General features: G+C 49.4%; 1 protein-coding gene across 3 annotated transcripts in view; it reads right to left on the bottom strand.

Moving 5' to 3' along the window:
- The window catches only part of CELF3 (CUGBP Elav-like family member 3), an 85730-nt gene that overhangs the window by 40349 nt on the left and 26477 nt on the right, over window positions 1–18904 (bottom strand). For all 3 annotated transcript variants that reach the window (XR_013391064.1, XM_077920797.1, XM_077920796.1), the window contains exon 2: window positions 18729–18811. Coding sequence is in view for 2 of the 3 variants with exons in the window: in XM_077920797.1 (XP_077776923.1) it covers window positions 18729–18811 (83 nt within the window). In the remaining variant the exon portion in view is untranslated. The remainder of the gene's footprint in view (window positions 1–18728; window positions 18812–18904) is intronic.

The following is an 18904-nucleotide window of genomic DNA, read 5'->3' as shown; positions in this document are numbered from 1 at the left end:
CCGAGCGATCAGCGTAATGAACGCTCTGCTAATTGACCCGCTGATCGATGGCTATCACTAATGTACTGCGGACGGGGGCTCTGCCGATCAAATAGGGGCAGCCTGCGGCAAAAGTGGGGTGTGCTGGGTACGCAGCGCAGCCAGCTAAGGCAACACAGGGAGATTTTATGACATGTACCCGGATATGTCACCATGGGTCTGAGTAGGGCCGAGACACAGAAACTCGTGTTTTAATTCTCGTTTGTGGACCACCGATGTAACGGACCCAAATGAGACTATCGTTCCTTGATAACTGCTGACCACCAGCAAAGGGCAGGTCCTCTGATCATGTGCAGAGTGCCTTTCCCTCCCCCACAGAGGGCTGAAACCCTGACAGGGTTGGATCCTCCAAATGTCCCTATTTGCCAAGGACAGCCCGGGATTTAAAGAAGCTGGGTTTTGGCAACCCCAAAAGGCCACTGTGTTTCAGGGACAACACCAGCCCCGGCCTTATAAGATGGTTGCCTTCGCACTGGGGCGGAGGAACGAACCCCCCTCTCCTCCCCATCGTCACAAACCACCCCCTAAAGCTGCTCGCAGGGATTGGGATCTGGTTGCCATGGCGCCCGAGGCCGGGGTACCATTCTTCCTCATCGTCTCCTTTGCCTCTCGTTGCCACAGCAACCGGCGCAGCCAAGTAGTTGGGGATGGGAGGGGAAACTGACCACTTTCCCTCTTTCTATTATTATTATTATTATTCCTCACCGATAATGCACCCCTCCCAGTTTTTATTTTCCCCCTCCTCCTCCCACTGTGTTCCTGCCACTTAAAATCAGAACGGGAGGACACAGTCACCACCGGGAATTAAAGGGAGAGAGAGGCAGGCGTACGGTCCTTTCATTGGGACTTTGATGAGGTGGAGAAGGGAGAAAAAAAAATATCTCTTGCTGGTGTGTGTGTGTGTGTGTGTGTGTGTGTTGCATTTATTCAGCTCAGGCTTGCAAGATTCCCCATCCCTAAAGAGAATATACATCTCTGCCTGGAGACCGTTTGTGGGTTACAACCCCCCCCCCCGTGTCACAATTTTAATGCAAGGGTTATACAGGTGAAACTCGAAAAATTAGAATATCGTGGAAAAGTTCCTTGATTTCAGGAATTCAACTTCAAAGGTGAAACTAATATATGAGATCGACTCATGACATGCAAAGCGAGATCTGCTTCTGCTTCTCAGAGGTCCAATCTTGCTCGATTTGCAATCCTTGTTTTGCTGATTTCCTTGTCTATTCTAATTTCCTGAGATGGCTAATTTGGGGTTTTCATAAGCTGTTCACCATGATCATCGCAATGATAACAAATCAAGGCTTGGCATATCTCGCTTTGTATGCCACAAGCCTATCTCATATATTAGTTTCACCTTTCAAGTTGAATCATGGAAATCAAGGAACTTTTCCATGATATACTAATTTTTCGAGTTTCACCTGTAGTTTTAGGATTTGCAGCTAGTGGGTTGTGTAGACCCATTGGAATGAATGGGTCCAGCTTAGGCATAGCCATTCATTCTCAGTTTAACCTACCTTGCAAGATCGTTGTGAGAATTAAAGGAGTAGCAAACGAGGCCTTTTAAGAGCAAGCAACCCATTGTTTTTGCAGTCCGGGTTAAGGAAAGACCTCTCTGCCCATCCTTCAAATATGTTACAGGGGTCCCAAAGGGACACATCTAATCCATCGCTCGATTGCTAATTACTCCTGCTCGTGGGACGAGCCAAAGAGTATTTAAAAACTATATTTTTCAGTACCACCATTTAAACTGGGAGCTGACAAGCAGTTAAGCTGGCTGGGGGCTGGCGGGAGTTTCAGTCGAAAACATCTTTATTATTTCCATCGTCGTCACCATTGAAAATAATAAAGATGTTTTGGATTGAAACTCTCATCAGCCCCCAGCCAGCTAACTGCCCAGTTCGTTGTTAATTACTACTACTTAATAACGGTAAGTTCTATAGGATGGCATGCAACTCAAGCTCTGCTCAAAACAGGCCCATGGAAATTAATTAATTGACCGTACATCTAAAGCACTATGATGCTGCTTTAAGAACAGTCTTGGCTTCCCCCAAAGAATCCTGGGAGATGTAGTTTGTTAAAGGCACTGAGAGGTGATATTCGCCTCTTGGAGCTGCTGTTTCCTGAATTCCCCGTGAAGAGGAAATGGCTTTTTAAACCACTCTGAGAATTGCAGGAGGGGAAATGGGGAGGGGGAGTCGCCTAGCAACTCTCAGCAGCACTCCTAAAGAACTACATTTCCCAGAATTCCTTGGGAGACACCGCGGCTGTTTAAAGTGGTATCAAAGTGCTTTAAATGTAGGGTGTGAATGTGGCCTGTCTTAGGTCCATTCATTTCTACTGCCTCCCTTTCCAATGATAGACTCAGTCTTGCCCATTGATTTTAAACCATTCTGGGGAACCAGAAACCGTTATTCAACTTCAATGGGTCTACTCTAGGTAGGGCTGATGTTGGACCCGTAGAGGTGGTAACAAATAATGGGAAAGTTAAAGGTAAAGGGACCCCTGACCATTAGGTCCAGTCGTGGCCGACTCTGGGGTTGCGGCGCTCATCTCGCTTTATTGGCCAAGAGAGCCGGCGTACAGCTTCCGGGTCATGTGGCCAGCATGACTAAGCCGCTTCTGGTGAACCAGAGCAGCGCACGGAAACACTGTTTACCTTCCCGCCGGAGCGGTACCTATTTATCTACTTGCACTTTGACATGCTTTCGAACTGCTAGGTTGGCAGGAGCAGGGACTGAGCAACAGGAACTCACCCCGTCGCGGGGAATCGAATCGCCGACCTTCTGATCGGCAAGTCCTAGGCTCTGTGGTTTAACCCACAGCGCCACCCGTGTCCCAATAATGGGAAAGAGGGAAGCTAAAACTTGACATCAGAAAGGGAAATAGTGGAAGGGGAAGAAAGAAAGAAAGAAAGAAAGAAAGAAAGAAAGAAAGAAAGAAAGAAAGAAAGAAAGCTCAGAAAGAATATGCATTAATTTCAATACAAGAGGAAAAGTCCTTGCCAAAAACAGCTCCCATTTGAAAGCTGAACAGAGGGGAGGGGTGAAGCTGATAAAAACTGGTGAAAAATTAGCATTTATTTCAGCTGCAAGCCAAATTTCCAGAGAGGGACTGGCTCTAAGGGGTGGTGTCAGATATGAACTCATCAATGTGCACGGTTTGTTTGTTTGGAACAAACCACCCCATTTCCATTAGCATTCGCAGCGTATTTTATTTTATTTTTTAAAATCTTGGCCCTTTCCTTCCGATTCAACCCAACACAGGACTGTATCTCGTTTTTACCGGGGCAAAGGGTTCCGTGCTGTGAATTCATTCCCGACGCTGTTCCCTCAGATGTGGATGATTCCAGAAAGGATCGCATCAGGAAATTGCTGATACCACCTTCCCCCCCCCACCCAACCGCCAGTCATTTATGCTATCGAAATCACGAGTGGAGGGGGACAGGAGAGAAAGAAAGAAAGAAAGAAAGAAAGAAAGAAAGAAAGAAAGAAAGAAAGAAAGAAAGAGGGAGCAGGTGCTTTGTAACGATGGCAACGGAAGAATATACTCCATGGTAACCACCCACTCATCTCCAATTTACCCATCGGGTTGCCATGGGAACATGCGCTGACATCATAACTTATCTCTATAAACAATGACCTGGAGACTTTGGCAACGGGAAGGAGAGAATAGAAGGGGGTGGGAAGGAAAGGTGTGTGGTTTTTTGGGTTGGGGGGGGAGGAGAGGAAGGAAATGTTCAGAATGAAAGGTGAACCAGCAAGGTATTTGCAGAAGATGATGTGTGTGCGTGGGTCGGTTTGTTTGTGTTTCACAAAAATCGGGAGAGATCAGCTCGCAAAAACAAATTTGCTCCTAAGCCTCCCCACACCCTGCCACCCCCCCCCCAATTTGGTTTTTATCCGCGCTGATATGCCACGCAAGTTTTGATCGGGCAAAACCAGCTTCCACCCGCCAGTCTGTTGTGTGTGCGGATGACACGGCGTGGCAGAAGCGTGGGCCCTATAGGAGAATCCCCAGCCCCATGGGAGACGCTGTTCCACAGCCCCGGGTTTGTTTTGCTGATTTGGGGAATGGCGCGGCAGTGCCGTGGCGAAGCGCGACAGCCCCGGTTTGGGGGAAACAGGAGCCAAGCTGAGAAGTTCGCATGCATCCAGCTCTGGGGTGGAGCGGAGGGGCCAGAATAACTGAGCAAGGAGGTCCCTGCTGTGGGGCCAGTTTCTAGCGCCTGAGGAAAGGGGGCTTATATTCTTGGTGCCAGCTGGGTACCCTCTGGGTCGTCGCTCGCATCTCCCACTTCCTCCTGAGGGGGTCTCTGGCGTCAGAAAAGACTCCTGGGCAAGGGTAGGCAAACTAAGGCCTGGGGGCCGGATCCAGCCCAATCGCCTTCTATTTTTATTTTTTAAAATATTTTTATTAGGCATTCCAACATAAGAATTTTAACAAAAATACATCATTCACATTTCCCCCCCATTCCCCCTAAAAAAGAAAAAAAAATTTGTCTGCATGTTACAAAATTGTAAAGATCCCCAGTTTATCTATCTGTATATTACCAATAAAGAATTTGTGAATGTTGATTCAAACGGCCCAATCGCCTTCTAAATCCGGCCCACGAACGGTCCGGGAATTAGCGCATTTTTACATGACTAGAATGTGTGCTTTTATTTAAAATGCATCTCTGGGTTATTTGTGGGGCATAGGAATTCGTTTTTTTCTTTTCTTCAAAATATAGTCCGGCCCCCGACAAGGTCTGAGGGACAGTGGACCGGCCCCCTGCTGAAAAAGTTTGCTGACCCCTGCTCTTGGGAGCCCAACAAACTGCAACTCGCGTTTCAGAAGGTCCCAGGTTCGGTCCCTGGTGCTGTTAAAAGCAGGATAAGGAAATGTTCCCTTCAATTGGAGACTTTGCAAAGACTTTGCCGGGTGAACCAGCAGTTGAAGGCAGATTCCTGGGAGGTGGTCTCCCTGCTTGCAGTTGGGCAGGATGCGATGGGCAAATAAAACGGGCCCTTGCTGCGTTTGGCCAAGAGCCAAATGCTCTCGCCCCATCGCTGGCAAGCACAGCAGCCAGGGGTCTCGACAAAAGATGGCAGGAGCTGAGAGCCACGAGGGGCTCAGGGAAATGGCAAGGATGCTGAAGCTCTGTTTGGCACTCAGGAGAGGCAAGTGTGTGTCTGTGTGTGAACAGAAGAATACAGGAAGGTACCATGTAACGAGGAGAAGACAAGACTCCCTGGAAAAGACCCTGATGCTGGGAAAGATGGAGGGCACAAGGAGGAGGGGACGACAGAGGACGAGGTGGTTGGACAGTGTTCTTGAAGCTACCAGCATGAGTTTGACCAAACTGTGGAAGACAGGAGGGCCTGGCGTGCTCTGGTCCAGGGGGTCACGAAGAGTCGGACACGACTAAACAACTAAACAACAACAACAACCATGTACCGAACCAAACCCTCGATCCGTGTGCCTCAGTATGGTCTACACGAGGCATGTCCAACTCCCAAGAGACTGCGATCTAAAGGTAAAAGGGACCCCTGACCATTAGGTCCAGTTGTGGCCGACTCTGGGGTTGCGGCGCTCATCTCACTTTACTGGCCGATGAAGCCGGCGTACAGCTTCTGGGTCATGTGGCCAGCATGACTAAGCCGCTTATGGCGAACCAGAGCAGCGCATGGAAACGCAGTTTACCTTCCCGCCGGAGCAGTACCTATTTATCTACTTGGACTTTGACGTGCTTTTGAACTGCTAGGTGGGCAGGAGCAGGGACCGAGCAACGGGAGCTCACCCCGTCGCGGGGATTCGAACTGCCGACCTTCTGATCAGCAAGTCCTAAGCTCTGTGATTTAACCCACGTTTGACTGCGATCTACTCCCACTATAAAAAAAACTGGCAGTGATCTACCCCTTGGAATGAAGCTATTTTTCCCTTGAAAGGAAAAAAACCAAGCAGCTAGCCCTCATGGTTTTGAATAAGTTAGGTGCCTACTCAGGGCCAGATTAAGCGATCTTGCATAGTGCTCCAAAACATGTGTTTTACAGCATTGTGTAAAAAAAAAAAAGTACTTTTTGGGGGGCGGGGGCCACAATCATGTCTGAAGATATGTTACATCCATGCACCCGTGGAAATTTCCTCTTTGAAATACTACTTATTTTTATAATTAATGTCTGAAAGTATGTACCGTATTTTTCGCTCTATACGACACACTTTTCCCCCTCCAAAAATGAAGGGGGAAAGTGTGTGCGTTCTATGGAGCGAATGCAGGCTTTCGCTGAAGCCTGGAGAGCGAGAGGGGTCGGTGCGCACCGACTCCTCTCGCGTTCCAGGCTTCAGGAAGCTATCCGCAAGCCTGCAGAGCTGGTGGGAGTTCCCGCTGTGCACCCCGGGCTTCGGGCAGCTCTCCGCAAGCTGGGCTCCCGCCTGCTGTCCCCAAAGCCTGCTGTCCCCAAAGCCAAAACAGCGAGACGGGGCGCTGCGTAGCTCTCCGTCTCGCTGTTCCAGCTTCGGGATGGCTGCGCAAAGCCTCCGCAGGGCGGCGGGGTGAAGGAACCCCACCGCCCTGTGGAGGCTACAAAGGATGTCCCCAAAGCCCCAAGCCTTTGGAGTGCAGCTGCGCTCCAAAGGCTTCAGGGAATTTGAGGTTGGCAGTAGGGGAAAGCAGCGCTTCCCCCATCGCCAGCCCCACAAGCTTGGGGGGCAGTGGCAAGGCTTTGCCCTGTTCCCCGACCTGCTCTTGAACGCACCTTGAATGCACCTTGTTTTTGAGGGGGAGAACAAGAAAAAAAGTCCCCCCATTCTCCCCCTCCTATGGTCTGGTGCATCCTATAGAGCGAAAAATACGGTATGTACAGCTGTGTCACAAAAAGTACCAAACCAGTTTACAGCTATAAAACAAAAAAACCCCCCATAAATTAGAAACCCTAAAAAAGAACTTTAAAACATACAACATTTCGGAATGGTGTATTCTTGACAGCCGGCGTTGGCCTAGTCAGAAAGGTTTTCAGGCAGGTGTTTCAAAGTGAGCACTGAAGGTCCCTGCAAGTCCTGAATTCTGGTTCCTGGACAGGGCAGGCTCCAGATTTATTGAACCAAACCCACATAGAAGGGAAGAAAATGAAAGTCCGTCATCGTCCCCCCACAGTTGTCTCCGCTGCTTGGAGACCCCCCCCCTCCTGCCGGTGCCTCCGTGGGGGAGATTAAGGCACGGATTACCCACATGGAGACACAGGTTTAATTTTCTTTGGCCATCTGTAGCTGGCATGCGACACGTTCCCTTTTTAGCAAGATGTGCACATTATTTCACCCTCTATTCCCAGAAGGGAGGCAGAGGGAGATTTGGGGCAGGTGGTTGGGTGGGAAGGAAGGAATCTGCTAGTAAGAGACACACTAACTTTCCATTTATATTAATTTTGTTTATGGAGTTTCTTTGTTCACTTTTCTTCAACAGCCACACTAGCAGTTTTCCTGATTTATTGGCATACGCAAAATATTTTTCTTTCATTCTTTTTATTTTCCAGCTAATTTCCTCATTAGGAACCTGTAGCACTCCTGATGCTATTGGACAGCAACTTTCACATCCCCTGGCCAGCATGTCCAATGGTCAATGAGGTGGAGCCTGTTGAGATCCAAAGGGACACCACTTCTCTGCCACGGGTGTAAATCCTTCCTTGAGCATAAAGTCCCGTCCCCCAAGAAAATAAGTAGGACTTTATTCTGAGGTCCCCGTCCCCCGGCCCTGTCCAAAAGTGTAACGAACAAATAAATCCAAAGGCAAAATGTTCCTGAGCATGTACAGATGGCACTGGGCTGTTTCCAGTCACACGCAGAGTAGATCCATCGATATTAATGGAAAAGTAGAGACATCACCTTGCCAACAAAGGTCCGTATAGTAAAAGGTATGGTTTTCCCAGTAGTGATGTATGGAAGTGAGAGCTGGACCATAAAGAAGGCTGATCGCTGAAGAATGGATGCTTTTAAATTATGGTGCTGAAGGAGACTCTGGAGAGTCCCATGGACTGCAAGAAGATCAAACCTCTCCATTCTGAAGGAAATCAGCCCTGAGTGCTCACTGGAAGGACAGATCCTGAAGCTGAGGCTCCAAGACTTTGGCCACCTCATGAGAAGAGAAGACTCCCTGGAAAAGACCCTGATGTTGGGAAAGATGGAGGGCGCAAGGAGAAGGGGACGGCAGAGGACGAGATGGTGGGACCGTGTTCTCGAAGCGACCAGCATGAGTTTGACCAAACTGCGGGAGGCAGTGGAAGACAGGAGTGCCTGGAGTGCTCTGGTCCAGGGGGTCACGAAGAGGCGGACACGACTAAACAACTAAACAACAACAACAACAATGGAACAACATTGGAACAGCAAATGGCCCATACGGTCCAGCCTCCTGTGAACCAGATGCCTGATGGGGGAGAACCTGCAAGCAGGACCCGAGTGCGAGAGTATCCTCCCCTTCCAGGAAATGGTACCGCGAAGCAGCTCAAACTGTGGAACTCACTGCTGCAGTAGGCCAGTGATAGCCATCCACTCCTATCCCACCTTTCTTTCCCGAGGAGTAAATAGTTCACTCCCTTCCTCGGTTAATCCCTACAACGACCCTGCGAGGGAGGTTAAGACGAGCAGGCATAGGCAAACTCAGCCCTCCAGATGTTTTGGGACTACAACTCCCATCACCCCTAGCTAACAGGACCAGTGGTCAGGGATGATGGGAGTTGTAGTCCCAAAACATCTGGAGGGCTGAGTTTGCCTATGCCTGGTTAAGAGGCGATGACCGACTCCACGGTCACGCAGTGAGCTTCCTGACTGAGGGAGGATTTGAACCCGGACCTTCCAGGTCCTTGTACAACACTCTAACCGCTACGCCACATGGGCTTCCTAGAGCACTTCTGCTACATAAATTCTGCTACATAAATTAAGGAGGTTAATAAATACAGGGGAAGCACTTAGAGAAGCATCTGAAATATTTCCCTGAATTGTTTTATTTGATGTGCTGTAAACCACCTTGAGATTTTTTTCCTTTGAAATATATAGCAGAATAATAATAATAATAATAATAATAATAATAATAATAATAATAATAATAATGTTTTAAAAGAGGATTAGACAAATGCACTGAGGTTGAGGCTATTAGCAGCTATTTGGCACGATGGCTCCACAGTGCCCGACCAGATGCCCTTTGGGAAACGTGGAAACAGGATCAGAGCCCAAAAGCACCTCAACTTCCTGCCTGCCAACTCTGAAATTCACACTTCACCAGATTTTGCAATGCAAAGATCTCCAGCCCCGGCCAAGGTGTTCAAGAATGCATATAATAGGACAAAATGTGCACCAAAGCACACACATGGTTGAAAAGAACATGGGAAAATGTGTTGCATTGGAGGAGGGGGTGACTACGCAAAAAATGCAGGTCCTGGGCAAAGTTGCATAACACCCCCCCCCCCCAAAATGTGTGCATTAGAATAAGTTTGCACGGAAAAGCTGATTAATTCTCACGAGGAGCTCTGATTCGCAAACTGATGTGGAAACCGGGAGAAGTGAAGGCGAAGTTGGAGAAGTGAGAGGCAGAGAGAATCCGACATCGACAGATCCACCCCTTCCCAGCTATAATATAAATATAATGGAAATAAACAGGGCTGCTTCTGGCTCCAGAGAGAAATCCCAAATGATTAGCTGGAGGGATTGTGGGGTTGGAACACCTCCCCGAAGGAGAATGGCAGACACATTTGGGACCTTGCTTAGCGATCCTTGGGATCGCCACATGAAAGGATCTCAGAAATAAGAGAGGGGTGTGTGGAGGCCTAGAGGTTTGCTGCCGGTCAGAGTCTGGCACTGCAAGTCCAGATGGCCAGGACTAAGGGCAGCCTCACAGATATTCGAATTATCTCCTCCCGGACCTTCCTCCTTTGTCCCCCCACCCTTAAAGAATAGCAAACGTCACAGCTCCCATTTTTTCCACGGAGGCTCCAAAGCGATCCGGCTGGGTCTTTTTAAGCTCTGGGATCGCTTGATCCCTGGATATTTTCGGCGCGGTGACCTGCGACCTCTCTCCCTCTCCGGAGCCATTTACCTCGAATGGCGTATCGCCCTCCCTCGGCCACCGATACTAAACAAACAGCAGGCTGCTCATCCCCCACCAACGCAGCCCACAGTAATGCGCCGGCCATGCACAGCATTCTGGGATCTAAGGAGATTTGGGATTGGGCTGGATAATCCCTGGATTTAGGCCTGGCGGAGCCGAGGCAAAGCGTGTTGCATTGGGGGCAGGGAGGGGCGCGGGAAGCCGCTTAGAGCAGTTGGCACCCAGATAAATGCCTTCTGATCTCAGGCGAGAGTGCTGTGCCCTTCCTTCGGAGCAAAGAGACAGGAAACGAGAGCGAAAATCTCACCCACCGTCTTCTTGCGCAGGGAGTGAGGCCTTGCGCAAGGAGCGCCGTTCGAGGTGAATCGGGGCCAACAAGGGCTGAGCCCACGCCTTGACAAAGGACACAATTTCTTTTCTTTTTCTTTCTTTTTTTTAGCATAAAATGGTCCTGGTTTTAATGCTCCTCAGTGGCGCTGTGGATTAAACCACAGAGCCTAGGTCTTGCTGATCAGAAGGTCGGCGGTTCGAATCCCCGCGACGGGGTGAGCTCCCGTTGCTCGGTCCCTGCTCCTGCCAACCTAGCAGTTTGAAAGCGCGTCAAAGTGCAAGTAGAGAAATAGGTACCGCTCTGGCGGGAAGGTAAACGGTGTTTCCGTGCGCTGCTCTGGTTCGCCAGAAGCGGCTTAGTCATGCTGGCCACATGACCCGGAAGCTGTACACCGGCTCCCTCGGCCAATAAAGCAAGATGAGAGGTGCAACCCCAGAGTCGGCCACGACTGGACCTCATGGTCAGTGGTCCCTTTACCTTTTATTGTTTTAATGAGTTAATTTGGTTGTGATAGTCATGCTAGTTGTTTCAACCTTCAAAAAGTGGAAAGTTGGAAAGGGGAGGTTGTGGTAGCTGGCCTGCTTCTTGGGAGAAAAGCAATGGCAAACCTAGACAGCATCTTAAAAAGCAGAGACATCACCTTGCCGACAAAGGTCCGTATAGTTAAAGCTATGGCTTTCCCAGTAGTGATGTATGGAAGTGAGAGCTGGACCATCAAGAAAGCTGATCGCTGAAGAATGGATGCTTTTGAATTCTGGTGCTGGAGGAGACTCTTGAGAGTCCCATGGACTGCAAGAAGATCCAACCTCTCCATTCTGAAGGAAACCAGCCCTGAGTGCTCCCTGGAAGGACAGATCCTGAAGCTGAGGCTCCAAGACTTTGGCCACCTCATGAGAAGAGAAGACTCCCTGGAAAAGACCCACCCGTTTGAGGTGAATCGGGGCCAACGAGGGCTGAGCCCAGGCCTTGACAAGGGAGATAATTTCATCCACCAAATCAGAACCAAATTTCACCCCAAGTGACATTTCAAAGCCGGTTTGGTGGTTCCTAATGAGGAGGTCCAACCAAGAGCTTCCAAGGGCAACAGAAAGGTTTTCACTAAATAATAATAATAATAATAATAATAATAATAATAATAATAATAATTTATTATTTGTACCCCGCCCATCTTGCTGGGTTTCCCCAACCACTCTGGCTGGCTTCCAACAAAGATTAAAAATATGTTAAAATGTCACACATTAAAAACTTCCCTGAACAGGGCTGCCTTCAGATGTCTTCTAAAAGTCATATAGTTGTTTATTTCCTTGACATCTGATGGGAGGGTGTTTCACAGGGTGGGTGCCACCACCGAGAAGGCCCTTTGCCTGGGTCCATGTAGCTTGGCTTCTTGCAGTGAGGGAACCACCAGAAGGCCCTCGGAGCTGGACCTCAGTGTCCGGGCAGAACGATGGGGGTGGAGACGCTCCTTGTGGTATTCTGGACCGAGGCCGTTTAGGGCTTTCAAGGTCAGCACCAACACTTTGAACTGTGCTCAGAAACGTACTTCCGAAATCTTCCAACGTTCAGCTCGGATGCCTGCCAGCTGCAAGACCGGGAGACAACAAAAACCTTCCCTCCCCACTTTGTGGGGAGAAACTGCAGCCACCAGAATTCTCCTGCAAAACTGCTAACCCCAAAGAGGCCTGAGTGGGCTGGAGAGATATGGGGTGTGTGTGGGGAGCAGAGCTCTCGCCTTCTCTGCCCGGTTCCTAAGGAAAACAGACGCGGATATCAACCCAGACGCAAACCCCTCCTGGGACGCGGATGCTATTCCCACAAGGCAGAAGGCAGACGCATCGCCACTGCTTCTCCCGGCGGACCCTCCTGCCATTGTCAGCTCAGCCACCCACAGCTCGGCGCACCTGCCCCCTTTCCATCCCCCCCTCTCCACCCCCCTTCTTCCCTGCCATGAGCCGCCCTGGATGGTGTTTACCTGGCAACGGTGCTTTCGCGAGCCGCCGGTTTCCTAGCAACCGAGCAGCCAGGTGACGCCGCCGTACCCGGAGCAAAGTGGGAGATATTTATAACAGATGTTTCCAGATAAGTCCCTGAACAAAAGCGAGGACCGGGAGGGAGATGGAAAGCAAGGAAGCCAGACCGGGGTGCCAGATATATATATATTTCTACATTTCCACAGAAATAAAAAATTCCCCCCCCTCCGTTAAATTCTGCCACCAGTTATCATTTGCACGGCTTTCATCCTGAAATCGACGTACTGTGAGCAGCAGAGGGGTGACTTGTCAATTTCAGTTTCTATCCATTTGTCACCCCCCCATCTGAAGTTTGCTTCGCCACCTTTCCGCCTCATTTAGCGCTTCTTCATTTAATTTAAAAAGTCAGCATTTCTGCTTCCCCTCACATGCCCTTTTCCGAATGCAGTTTTGCTTAACGTGTACATTTCCTTTTTTGCAGGCGGTCTCCCTTCACATAGAGCGCCGTCATAATTTTTCACTCGCAGCTGCATTTCTGTGCACGCTCCCTGCTAACAATATTCATATTTTGTGTGTGTGTGTGTATTGGAGAACTGCATCACAATCTGGAAAAGTGCAAATTTCACAGGGTTTCGGTTCTTGCCTTCTCTAGAGAAGCGCATTAAAATGCAAGGGGAGTCCTGCTAAATGAGGCGAATGACCCATCTAGTCCAGCAGTCTGTTCTCACAGGGGCCCCGGTGGGCACCCTGAGCAGGACCCGAGTGCGAGAGCAGCCCTCTCCCCTCCTGTGGTTTCCACCAAGGGGTATTCAGAAGCGTAGCTGCCTCCGGCCGTGGAGGGGAGGGGGCCGCAGCAATCGTCAGAGAAACAAAAAGTTGGGAAGAGCTGTTGCCGAACTCGCCTTGCTTTTGGGCTTCCCAGAGGCATTTGACTGGCCAACTGTGGGGAGGAGGAAACTGGACTAGATGAAGATTTCTGGTCTGAGCCAGAAGGCTTCTTCGCTGGAAGAGCTGCCTGAGGGCTGCTTTGCCCTCTTAGCCAACCCTCCAGGGAGTGGGAGGTGGGGTGGAGTGGGGGCATGCCAGCGGAGGGCACAGGGCCAAGATAAATATGGGCACGGCCACCTAATGAGCACAATTCAAAGTGTTGGTGCTGACCTTGAAAGCCCTAAATGGCCTCAAAGGCCCAGTATACCTGAAGGAGTGTCTCCACCCCCATCGTTCTGCCCGGACACTGAGGTCCAGCACCGAGGGCCTTCCGGTGGTTCCCTCCCTGCAAGAAGTGAGGTTACAGGTAACCAGGCACAGGGCCTTCTTGGTGGTGGCACCCGCCCTGTGGAACGCCCTCCCACCAGATGTCAAGGCAATAAACAACTAAAGGTAAAGGTACCCCTGCCCGTACGGGCCAGTCTTGACAGACTCTAGGGTTGTGCGCCCATCTCACTCAAGAGGCTGGGGGCCAGCGCTGTCCGGAGACACTTCCGGGTCACGTGGCCAGCGTGACAAAGCTGCATCTGGCGAACCGGCACCAGAGCCGCACACGGAAACGCTGTTTACCTTCCCGCTAGTAAGCGGTCCCTATTTATCTACTTGCACCCGGGAGTGCTTTCGAACTGCTATGTTGGCAGGCGCTGGGACCGAACAACGGGAGCGCACCCCGCTGCAGGGATTCGAACCGCCGACCTTTGGATCGGCAAGCCCTAGGCGCTGAGGCTTTTACCCACAGCGCCACCCGCGTCCCAATATAAAGTTAAGAAGTGGTTAAAACGGTGGATCATCAGAGGTGCTGATGGAAGTCTAAAAAGATTGTATAAGTGATAAGTTTTGTGGTACATTTTATAATTTATATGTTAAAAGCAATAAAAATTATTTTTTTTAAAAAGCAGCTCTCACACACCTGTAACCGCAGCTGAAAGGATGGGCACAGGTGAAAAGCAAGAGACAGGTGACGGCGATGGTCAGGGCCTCAGGCCCCGCCAGAACAAAGGTAGAAACTGTAGCTCCTGTTCCAACATCGGGCAAAACACCTGCCCTTTGAACGTCTTGCTGTTCTACCTCCTCCCTCGCTTAGCAGGTGCCAGGAAACCAGGTGGAAGGGAGAAAGGTGGAAAAGCAAGTGTCCGTCTCCCGTCCCCCCCACAAAAAATAAATAAGGCAAGGTGTGCAGAGGCACAGCTGGAACCCACAAATGCATAAAACACCTGCTGTTTTGCCAACGTGTAAAGAACAAAACTAGTGGGACGCAGGTGGCGCTGTGGGTAAAAGCCTCAGCGCCTAGGGCTTGCCGATCGAAAGGTCGGCGGTTCGAATCCCTGCGGCAGGGTGCGCTCCCGTTGCTCGGTCCCAGCGCCTGCCAACCTAGCAGTTCGAAAGCACCCCCGGGTGCAGGTAGATAAATAGGGACCGCTTACTGGCGGGAAGGTAAACGGCGTTTCCGTGTGCGGCTCTGGCTCGCCAGAGCAGCGATGTCACACTGGCCACGTGACCCAGAAGTGTCTCCGGACAGCGCTGGCCCCCGGCCTCTTAAGTGAGATGGGCGCACAACCCTAGAGTCTGTCAAGACTGGCCCGTACCGGCAGGGGTACCTTTACCTTTACCTTAAAGAACAAAAGGCTGCGAAAGAGAAAAGCCGGCTGATACAAGTTCATGCCTGAAGACTATGACGCAGAGAGGGTATCCTTGTGCATGTGCAGAGTGCCTTCCCTGCATTAGTGGAAAATGATATACAAAATGCAATTGCTGTATTAATTTTATTAATAGAGTTCCTTTGTTCACTTTCTTCAGCTGCCGTTTTCCTGATTTATTGGCATGCTCAAAATATTTTTGTTTCATTCTTTTTATTTTCCAGCTCAGTCCCTCATTCATTATCATAGAATATTGAGTTTGTAATGTTCTAGTTGCCTGTTTAACTGACTCCTTATTTGCTTTCTTTGACAATTGTTTCTCTTTTTCTGCAATCTCTTCTAAAATCTCTTTCCCCCCTTTTTTTAAAATGAATTTTGTTCTTACGTTACGTTATTGTTTTGTTGAAATTGTTAATAAAAATTTATAAAAACAAAAACAAAATGCAATTGCTAAATAATAATAATAATTCTGTACGTAAGGGCAAAATTGCGTCAAAAAATGTACAGTGGTACCTCAGTTTAAGAGCAGTCCGGTTTAAGAACAATTTGGTTTGCAAACTCCGCAAAACCGAAAGCAGTGTCCTGGTTTGAGAACTTTGCCTCGGTTTAAGAACAGTTTCGGTTTAAAAACGGTCTTCTAGAATGGATTAAGTTCATAAACCGAGGTACCACTGTATCCCTTAGGAGACCTGACAAAAAAAATTGAGGAGTTGTTCCAAAAAAGGACAGAAATGTAGCAAACCAGACAAAAGATCAGAAAAAGGAGAAAAGAGAATCAGCAGGACTGGAATCTTATTGGGTCTTTGGGAAGGGGCTGTAGCTCTGCTATGCATGCAGAAGGTCCTGGGTTTGAATCTCGGCATCTCCAGGGAGAGCTGACAATAATGTCCCCTGCCTAAACCCTGGAGAGCTGCTGCCAGTCTGGGCAGACAATACTGAACTAGATGGACCAATGTTCTGACTCCATATAAGGCAGCTACCTATGTTCCTGTTCAAAGTGGCCCTTTCCTCAGAACCATGAGGACTGGAATCTTAACTTTATTTTTATGGGAAGGGGGGTAACTCAGAGGATAGAGAACCTGCTGTCCACTGCCTGAAAACCTGGACAGCTGCTGCCAGCCAGTGTAGACAATACTAAACTATACAGTGAAAGTCAGCTTGCTATAGTCGGCTCAGAACCACATTTCTCCTTCAGAACTTCCCATATCCATATCCCATATTCTTGGGAGAAAAGCAATGACAAACCTAGGCAGCATCTTAAAAAGCAGAGACATCACCTTGCCAACAAAGGTCCATATAGTTAAAGCTCTGGTTTTCCCAGCAGTTATGTATGGAAGCGAGAGCTGGACCATAAAGAAGACTGGTTGCTGAAGAACTGATATTTTTGAATTCTGGTGCTGGAGGAGACTCTTGAGAGTCCCATGGACTGCAAGAAGATCAAACCTCTCCATTCTGAAGGAAATCAGCCCTGAGTGCTCATTGGAAGGACAGATCCTGAAGCTGAGGCTCCAAGACTTTGGCCACCTCAGGAGAAGAGAATAATCCCTGGAAAAGACCCTGATGTTGGGAAAGATGGAGGGCACAAGGAGAAGGGGACGACAGAGGACGAGATGGTGGGACAGTGTTCCCGAAGCTACCAGCATGAGGGAGGCAGTGGAAGACAGGAGGGCCTGGCATGCTCTGGTCCAGGGGGTCACAAAGAGGCGGACATGACTAAACAACAACAAGGGGAGATCGCAGACAAAAGCTAGGTGTATTAGGAGAAATTTGCATTCAAATGCAGTTGAATGTTCATGAGGGCTTTTAAAGAAAATCATAAACTGGCAGTGGAAATTTGGAGAACCAAACTTAACCCTGGGAAAGTGAGAGAAAATGAAATTGACCAATTTACCCGTTCCTAGAACTTCCATTTGCCAGAATCCTTGCTTTTTAAAAAAAATAAATAAATGACCCATTACTGATTATTAATGTTTTATCAGGTGTGTTTGATGAGGCTTCACTGGCTAACTGCTTTCATTTTCAGTCTCCTTGGTTATTTGGGCTTTTTAAAATAATAATGGAAAAAACACCCAACAACCCAATATCTTGATGAGTTTTATTATTCTTAGCTGCCTCGGGGGATGTACAGAACAGCAGGGTAAACATCTTTTCCTAAGGAACAAGAATCACTGTTTATTATTTATAAAGGTGCCTAAAGTCACTGGGTGCTGCCAAGAAATTAAACATAAAAACTGGGTCCTGTCTGCAGGTTTGCAATCTAAGGGGAAGCGTCACAGCCCAGTGACAAAGCACCTGCTTTTCATGTAGAAGGTCTTGGGTTCGAGTCCCTGGCACCTCCATGCAGAGATGGGAATGTCCTCAGCCAAAAACCCTGGAGAGCTGTTGCCAGTCAGTGTAGACAATATTGAACTTGATGGACCAATGGCCTGATTCATTTTAAGGCAGCTTCCTAGGTTCCTGTGATTAAAATCTCACCCTTCCTCTCCTCTGGCCCGAGATCTCTGCAAGTTCTGCCCAGACAAACCTTTCCTGGCATCTGAAATGTTGCTAAAAGGTAAAGGTACCCCTGCCCGTACGGGCCAGTCTTGCCAGACTCTAGGGTTGTGCGCTCATCTCACTCAAGAGGCCGGGGGCCAGCGCTGTCCGGAGACACTTCCGGGTCACGTGGCCAGCGTGACAAAGCTGTATCTGGCGAGCCAGAGCCGCACACGGAAACGCTGTTTACCTTCCCGCTAGTAAGCGGTCCCTATTTATCTACTTGCACCCGGGGGTGCTTTCGAACTGCTAGGTTGGCAGGCGCTGGGACCAAACGACGGGAGCACACCCTGCCGCGGGGATTCGAACCGCCGACCTTTCGATCGGCAAGCCCTAGGCACTGAGGCTTTTACCCACAGTGCCACCCGCATCCGATGTTGCTAGACATCGGCAAAGATTATCCTGTTTACTGACTTCTGATGCCATGTGTGTTTGCCAGTTTGCACCTTGGACCTTGGACCTCTGCCAACTCCTGCCAACCTAGCAGTTTGAAAGCACGTCCAAGTGCAAGTAGATAAATAGGTACCGCTCTAGAGGGGAAGGTAAACGGCGTTTCCATGCGCTGCTCTGGTTCGCCAGAAGCGTCTTAGTCCTGCTGGCCACATGACCCGGAAGCTGTACGCCGGCTCCCTCAGCCAGTAAAGCGAGATGAGCGCCGCAACCCCAGAGTCGTCTGCAACTGGACCTAATGGTCAGGGGTCCCTTTACCTCTGGAACCAGGCTCCACAAAAAGGCACTGGCGATTCAGACTAATGTATATACAAGGTAATAGGCAACTAACTGATTTTATAACTTAAACCGCAACCAAACAAAGGCAGGTTTTCTAAGGGCAGCGCTCCCGCAGAACCTCTCCTTGTCTAAGCGAAGAGGTCTTTGTGTGTGAGAGAGTGAGGGAAAGAGAGAGGGTTTGAGTTGTCTTTCGAGGGTGACAACTGAGCCTGAATGCAGGGGCGAAATCTCAGGAGAGTCCATTCCCCAACTGGCTCCACACAGAGAGGAAACAGCCATGTGGTTATTTGCAAGAGAGACAGACAGAGAAAGAGAGAGAGAGAGTCGTGCATTAACAGTTTTCACGGCAGGTGACCAGGAAGGTGTGTTTGTGTGTGTGCATAGGGGACGGACGGCGAGGTGAAGCGCAAACGCCGCAAACAACTTACCCCGGGTAGCGTCTTCTGCTCGTGAAGAGCACTTTGGGCCTTGAGAGCTGACTCGCGGGCGCAGTAGGTCAGGAAGGCGCATCCTGGAAGAAAAAGAGGTGGGAATGTAATCTTCAAACTGTGGCATTTGTTCCGGAAAGAGGTAGCAGCCGCCACCGGCTGTAAAAGGGGATTAC

This window comes from Podarcis muralis, chromosome 16 (genome assembly GCF_964188315.1).
Source record: "Podarcis muralis chromosome 16, rPodMur119.hap1.1, whole genome shotgun sequence".
Classification (NCBI taxonomy): domain Eukaryota; kingdom Metazoa; phylum Chordata; class Lepidosauria; order Squamata; family Lacertidae; genus Podarcis; species Podarcis muralis.
The sequence above is the reverse complement of the archived record's forward strand: the minus strand, read 5'-3'. Positions and strand labels throughout refer to the sequence as shown.